This window comes from Solanum stenotomum, chromosome 1, assembly GCF_019186545.1.
Source record: "Solanum stenotomum isolate F172 chromosome 1, ASM1918654v1, whole genome shotgun sequence".
In the NCBI taxonomy this organism is placed as follows: domain Eukaryota; kingdom Viridiplantae; phylum Streptophyta; class Magnoliopsida; order Solanales; family Solanaceae; genus Solanum; species Solanum stenotomum.
In genome coordinates this window covers 89,669,319-89,677,060 of record NC_064282.1, presented here as the reverse complement: position 1 = coordinate 89,677,060, position 7,742 = coordinate 89,669,319, and the positions used below count along the sequence as shown (strand labels likewise).

The 7,742-nt window shown below is 33.9% G+C and overlaps 1 protein-coding gene across 1 annotated transcript; it reads right to left on the bottom strand.

The window, feature by feature from the left end:
- Nucleotides 1-1,572: 1,572 nt before the first annotated feature.
- Nucleotides 1,573-5,184, bottom strand: LOC125875225 (ACT domain-containing protein ACR4-like). The gene is made up of 7 exons (XM_049556330.1): nucleotides 5,004-5,184; nucleotides 4,280-4,325; nucleotides 4,058-4,172; nucleotides 3,600-3,667; nucleotides 2,566-3,165; nucleotides 2,223-2,327; nucleotides 1,573-2,131 (listed from the first exon to the last, which is right to left on the bottom strand). The coding sequence occupies exons 1-7, from the start codon at nucleotides 5,072-5,074 to the stop codon at nucleotides 1,787-1,789; spliced, it is 1,350 nt and encodes a 449-aa protein (XP_049412287.1). The 5' UTR covers nucleotides 5,075-5,184; the 3' UTR covers nucleotides 1,573-1,786.
- Between the last annotated feature and the right edge of the window lie 2,558 nt (nucleotides 5,185-7,742).

The following is a 7,742-nucleotide window of genomic DNA, read 5'->3' as shown; positions in this document are numbered from 1 at the left end:
TAGAATGATAGTGAAGACATTCTAAAATTAGAACTTAACTTGAAAAGAATAAATTTAAAAAAATAGAATAAAATGAAGCACGAGTAGAAAATTGCAATAGTCGAAGGACAGAGCTCTTAGCAGTCAAAAGAGCAAACAACATTTGGAAAACATTTTCCAAACACACTCTAATTTTCTTGGTAACCAATAGTTTGGTAAGATATGTAAAAATAATACTGAGTGTAGTATATCAGTAATATTGCTAACATTTATTATGTTTGTATTAGTTATGTTGAGATTATATCTTATGCGATATTTGACTTGATATATTTAAAAACACGCATTGTATAATTTCTAAAAAAAATTGTTTTTAACAAATCCCTCCATACATATAGTGAAAAAGATGTAGAAAAGATTTAAAAGGGTAGTTATGTTTTTAACCATCCAATGCATGCATTAAAACTTCTTGCATTGTTAATACCATAATTTCTCGTGTATCAATTATACATAACATAGTATCAAATAGATTGTATAACAAAGATTAAAAAAATGTACCAAATAAAATATTAATAATACAAAAAAATTAATACATACTTCATTTTTTCTAATATATTCTGCCAACGACCCTTAAATGGTAAAGGAAAAGAACTATGGAACTATGACATTAGTTGAGACTTACATCTAAGTGGAGATTCGAAAGGTTGGAATATATGCCCCTAGTACTTGGATTCTATTAGTACGCCTCGATGCATTTTTAGTATGTCTCGCTCCAAAACACGCTTTAAAAAATGCTTTTTAAAAGGCTGCAAGTGGCTATCATTTTTTCTAAATATTGTACTAACTGCTAACAAAGGAATCAGTCAGCATTTTCCATGCAATCGAATCATAAACAGTGGGGTTGAATTTTTGAACAAAGTAAACCTTGCATGTCCTTTTCAATCAAGGTCTCACATGTTGGTCAACTCAACATCTTAAGAAGAAGAATATTTCTTGTTGGAATATATGTACTGACCTTGAACTTGCCACTAAAATTAAATAGCCATCATACATAAACAATCATTCTAACTTGAACTCATCCAACAAGCATTCAAACTTTGAGAACACACAATAACACATCTAGAAACTTCAACTTGGTCTCAGTTAGCAATTACTAACACTCCAACAAATCCTATTGTGTCTCGTGGACACTTGACTCTGACTGACATTTAAATTTTGAAGGTGACTAGATGATCATGTTGTAAGTTGGAGTGTTCAGCTGACATAGTAGAAAGGAGTCGAGGTGTCTAGCATGTGCACTCCCAGAGTAAGAGTGATTACTTGTCAGCCAAGGGCAAGTTCAAGTTTTTTTAATTTTTTTTTATTTTTATGTATTATGTCTATCAGAGACAACTCTCTTACCTCACTTTTTGAGGTAGAGGTCAGATCTACGTATACTCTACCCTCCCCGAACTCCACTATGTGGGAATACACTAAGTATGTTGTTGTTGTTGTTGTTAACCTCGGTTGGAACATGACCGAGGTTTTACGGCTTACCCTAAGTTTGATATTCCACTAGTAGTTACTTGCAAATCACAATAAAAACAAAGAGGATCACACAAGCATAGCAGTTAAAGGGAGAAAATGCATCTCCTGCTGTACATTTGCTTAGTATAAACTTTACAAGTTTGCAATGGAAATAAAAGTTTTGGCCTATGAGTAAGAACATCTATGCTAAGCACTACCAGAAACTGGCAGCAGAGGCCTCTGCCTATCTATGAACTTCTATTTCAAACTTTACATGTTAGTTAAGTTTGAAATAGAAATAAAGTTAGGAATATGACTTTGTCAATCCCAAGTTGTAGAGAAATTTCTCTGATCTTGATCTTAATATGTTACCTAAAGAGAACCTGGAAGTTTGCTGTGGAGGTGCACCCGAGTAGAGATCATCCGTGACTTGAAGAATGGTTACACCTATTTCTTTCCGGACAGCCTCGATGGTTTCATTTTTAACTGGACCACCTGATGTATCAGTCACGTAAAACGCGTTAACAGCTTGTGTGCCCCTTGTCATGACCTCTGCACGGGAAACAGAAAGACCGTACTCCCTAAATATGCGAGTTACATCTGATAGAAGCCCAATTCTGTCATCTCCACATAATTCCAGTCTTATTCCCTGCATATTATGAACAAAAGAAAGAACATAAGTTTAAAAATGTGTGGAGTTTGAGTAGTACTTAATTTGCATTCGGATCATGAGTTTGTACCGTTGAAGTTCTCCTCTTGATAGCTGCCTCCAAGCAGTGAATTACACGTTGCCTCTCCGCTTCAGAACTAATGGGGCACCCATCCATATGCCTAATGTAATATTCCTAACCAAAAACAAAAGCAAGCAACACGAACACAGTTTAACAAAGAGAAAAAAATTACAACTCTTTCTTTAGTCTTTAGATTACAAATGGTAAAATTTCCAATAATGAACTTTTAAAATGCTGTTTCAGAAAATAAAAGTTCATCTTGCAGTTTTTGCAAAGAAAGGTCTCAGCAGGTTCATGTACGATAAAGCGGAAAAAAATGATTTAGGAAATTTTCAAGCATTTAAAAGACTACCTGATAAGCATCAGGTCCTTCAGCAATGATGGTAGCATGATACACTACAAACTGCATATCAGTTAATGTGCACACTGCATCGAAGAGCAGCTTAGGACGGTCTGGACATCTCAAAGTCACAACAGTGTACCCTTTATCTGCACACCTTTCTACAGTTACCAGAGGCTTCCTATTGTCAACCAATACACAGTCTGTATCATCTTTATCATAATCACGATCAGCATACATCATCTGATGTAGCCTCCTTCCAGTATGAGTGGAGCCAACAGAAACTGCTGTATTGGCACCCCACAAATCTCTGTCTCCTTTTAAAACATACAACATCAGTTGCCTGATATTGGCAAGCCTCTCAGGATCAGTTATTGCCAATCTGCTTTCTTCATCAGTTATGTAAACAACTGATGCCATTCTTGAATTGTGAGTCCAGACTTCTGATGCTACAACATTACACTTATGGTCTGCAAGAACAGCAAAGATCTCTGAAAGCAATCCTGGTCTGTCTCGCCCCGTCAGTTCAATGGTTGTGTGTTCTGCAGCAGATTGAACACCCACAGATCTTTCCAAAGACCGGAAGCTGCGGCTCCCCCTCTGTCCCAGTGACTGCAACACAAGAAAATATTTGAGCTTTAATGTTTACTCAATCTCACACTATAACATTATCTGTATTAAGTAAAAAATATATTGTTTGATCTTCTTTAACTCAGTGATATCCACTTCCTACTCAGTCTCCTCCGAGGCTGACAACTAACGAAATTACGTATTTCAGTGAGCATACTGACCATGAGTGAAGTAGTGGACAGAAGATCCGAACCCCCTTTCTTGGAGCATTATACAATTGTCAAAATTATTTTTAATGCATATAAAATTATTTACTTGTTTATATTTTGAATCCACCCTTAGTGAAAACTGATACCGAACCTAAAGAGTGTTATACTAAAACAAACTGATGATTGAAAAACTTCTAAAAAGGGGCAAACAATGGCTGCCTGATTAATCAATCAATCAAGTACGTCTCAATACGGAATTAGATGTACCTGCTGAATGCGGTCAGCGACATTATCTTCAGAGAGCTTTTTTCCATATCGATCAGTAACATGAAACACTGAAACAAGGGAAAGAACAATTAAAACAAACACTACTGGAAAAAAAAAACCAGGAATTAACAACAGACAGATTCTGTAGCTAAACAAAAAAGTCCGTTCTAATCCTATTTAACAACAGATTATCAAAAAACTATGTTAGCTACAAGCAATTCAACAATGGATTAGTAACGAAGTTCACAACTTATTCCAGTTTATTTGTAGTGTATAAAGGGTATACAACAACAACAACAACAACAAGGTACCTTGTGTAATCCCACAAGTGGGGTCCGGAGGACCTTACCCCTACCTTGAAAGGTAGAGAGACTGTTTCCGATAAACCGATCAGCTCATAGAGTGTAAAGGGTGTACTAAACAAATTGAAAAAACCTAAGAAAAATCAAGAAACTCACCATCCATAAACCATTCCCCATCAGAAGATATATAAGCTCTTTTGATTATAAGGTTCAAATCAGAAAGAACCTGAACCACTTCCAACAAGCTTCCTCTTTTATTAGCACTATCAACCTGCAAAATTCCAATCATTTTTATATCCCAATTCTTCAAAAATCAAAGAGCACCAACAGTAAAACTGATTAAATCCATTTCACTCATACAGAAAAACACATCCATACCTTGATCAAAGTTGTTTTCTTGTCAGATGTGTTATCAACAGTAACCCTATAAACACCACATCATCAAAATTAACAATTGAATCAGCGCAAAAATGCAAAATTTTCAATTTACAAATAATCTTGATTACAAAAGTAGCAATCTTGATAACAAATGAACACATGGGGGTGGAGGGGGAGAGTGTCTATCTACCCTTTTAGCTTCAAATTCTGACTCCACCTCGAATTAATCAACACACCATGTAACAAAAATGCAAAATTTTCAATTTACAAACAATCTTGATTACAAAAGTAGCAATCTTGATGACAAATGAACACATGGGGGTGGAGGGGGAGAATGTCAGTCTACCCTTTTAGCTTCAAATTCTGCCTTCGCCTCGAATTAATCAACACACCATATAGCAAAAATGCAAAATTTTCAATTTACAAACAATCTTGATTACAAAAATAGCAATCTTGATGACAAATGAACACATGGGGGTGAAGGGGGAGAGTGTCTGTCTACCCTTTTAGCTTCAAATTCTGACTCCACCTCCAATTAATCAACACACCATGTAGCAAAAAATGCAAAATTTTCAATTTACAAACAATCTTGATTACAAAAGTAGCAATCTTGATAACAAATGAACACATGGGGTGTCTATCTACCCCTTTTTAGCTTCAAATTCTGACTCCGCCTCGAATTAATCAACACACCATTTTATACAAAGGGTAAAAAAAAAAGTACCTTGGGGGGTTCATTCGAAGGACAAGTTTCTTGAATTCATCATCAGAGAAAGAAGGAGACCAGTAATCCATTTTGAATGGATCAAAAACTCTTCTGTACTGTTTTCTGGTTTTTTATCAGCTCTCAAGAGTGCTTTTTTTTTTGTGTGTCACTTGTGTGTGTATCTGAGTCAGTAAGACAGAAAGGATGTGAGGTGTTGCTGGCGTTAGTTTTATATACAAAAAAAAAATGGGTGACTGGATTGATGCCTCTTGACCTTTGCCAAGAGTTTCTTTGGGACGTTACAAATACAATTTTACATAAAAGGGAATGATATGGTCACTGGCCACTTGGTCAGGGTTCATATGGGACCCTCTCTATCACAAAACAGCCGTCCACCCTGCACTTTGGGAAAAAAATAAAACCTTTTTAGACTAAATTAGTGAATAGAAAACACGTGTCATTTAGTTCTGTTAGGGCTCGTTTGATTTGCGGATAAAGTTATTTTGAATTTAGGTTAATTTATTTTACTTAAGAGATGGGATAAAATAATGTATGGTTTTATATTTTGTTTAATTGATGATATAAATTTATCTCAGATTATTTTTTGGAAGAAGTTGTGAAAACTTCGATTGTTCTGAAGTTTATGAAAGGCGAGGCTAGATCATGAAAGAAAAAACTATTAGGTTTCAACTCACATCCCAATATAGTATGGTTGATCTTCTGAATTACGCAAATCCTTCAAACATTTAGGTGGTCGCGTATGTGAGTGGAGAGAGGGTTCTGCTAGCTCCTTCCGCGGGTTATTCTCTATAGAAGCTGACGATTGATCTTGAAATAAACTTATAATTTTTAGGTTATTTTATTCTACTAAAGGGATGTGATAAAATAATATTTAATTTTATATTTTATTTGGTTAAAGGTATAAATTTATTCGAGATCCCTTTTCGGACGGAGCTATGAAAATTGTTATCGTTCTAAACTTTACAAAAGGAGACTAGACCATGAAAGGAAAAAGAGTTAGGTTTCAACTGATACTCTAACATGACGTGGTTGATCTTCTGAATTGTGCAGATCCTTCAAACATTCAGGTGGTAGTGTATGTGAGCGTAGAGAGACTTTTACTAGTTCCTTTCGCAGGTTATTCTCTCCCGAAGTGGTGATTTTATAAATAAAACTTATATCTTCAATCAAATAAAGTATAAATCTAATTACAAATTTAATCTTATGATATATATTTCACCTTATCCATGAATCAAACAACCCCTTAGAGTTTACGCAAGGGCAGATCCATAGTATTAGTTATGGTCTGTTTACATAAGTTCGTAAATTTTTTTTCTAAATTTTATATTTGCATTAAGAAATTTATTAAATGTATAAGAGTATTTAACTTGAAATCGTTTGTTGGTTCCGTTATTACTCTACGTTAACATGAGATTGTTGTAGCAGCCCATAAACTAAAATTCTAGGTCTCCCTTTGAGTTCACATTATAATTTAAGTTATATACACTATGAGTATAATAAAAAGTTTTACATCATTAGATCCCTTTTCGAAAGGAGCCATGAAAGTTTTTATAGTTCTGAACTTTACGAAAGAAGGCTAGCTCAAGATAGAAGAAAGAGTTAGATTTCAACAAATATCCCAAAATATAATAGTGCAACTAATCTAATTTGGACTACGTAAATCCTTTAAACATTCAGGTGGTCATGCATGCATGCGAGTGTAGAGAGAGTTCTGTTAGCTCCTGAGTACATGTACATGTTAGAGTTTATGTTATACACAACATGTTAGAGTTAAATTCACGTTCTATGCAAATCTTGAGTTCATGTTAGAGTTTACGTTATACACAACATGAGTATAATAAAAAGTTTACGTGATAAATTAGATACCTTTCTGAAAGCAGTCATGAAAGCTTGTATCGTTTTGAACCAAATAAAGTATAAATTTATTCTCCTTGTGGGACTTATTCTCCCTCGAAGCTAGCAGTCAATAGAGATCCCAATTACTAAGATAAATGTATTCCTTCAACCAAATAAAGTATAAATTTAATCACAAACTTAACTTTACGATACTCCACTTTATATACGAACCAAATCACCCCCCCTCAAAGTTTATGCAAGGTTGATCTATAGTATTAGCTATGGACTTACGTTCATTCATTAATTTTATCTAAATTTTATACTTGCATTAAGAAATTCACTAAATGTATAAAAATATTTAACTTAGGATCGTTTGTTGATCCGTTTATTATTGTATATTAGCTTTAAATCATTATAAATGCCCATACACTTTAAATTTTCCTCGTAGTTTATATTAGAATTTAAGTTATATACAACGTGAGTATGATAAAAAAATTTTACATAATTTAGAGAGAGTTTAGACATTCCACCTTTATCCACGAACCAAATGACCCCTCAGAGCTTACACAAGGGAAGATCTATAGTATTAGCTAAAAAAATTATTTGTATTAGTACATCTGAGTCTCTCTCTGAGTTTACGTTAGAGTTTAAGTTATATGCATCGTGAACGTAATTTTATTTTTTTTACATTTATTAAATTATATTTATTTGTTAAGTAAATAATCTGTTTTATTTTTAAAATTTCAAAAAAAAAAATTAAGATATCTTAAAATAATCGGGCAATACAATTTTAGTGACAGAATATATAACTTAAAAGTAAAATTAGTTAATTATAAAAATAAAAAAGGTCAAATAACTTTGTTAAAACACGAACACGTATTTGTCGTCTGTATTTATAAC

What these genes read in the sequence shown, in the direction of transcription:
- LOC125875225 (XM_049556330.1), bottom strand. Translation starts at nt 5,074, where the DNA reads ATGGATTACTGGTCTCCTTCTTTCTCTGATGATGAATTCAAGAAACTT. An exon ending in AGAAAACAACTTTGATCAAG is followed by an intron (nt 4,173 to 4,279) that starts GTATGGATGTGT and finishes GGAATTTTGCAG; the next exon opens with GTTGATAGTGCTAATAAAAG. An exon ending in TCGCTGACCGCATTCAGCAG is followed by an intron (nt 3,166 to 3,599) that starts GTACATCTAATT and finishes CTTGTGTTGCAG; the next exon opens with TCACTGGGACAGAGGGGGAG.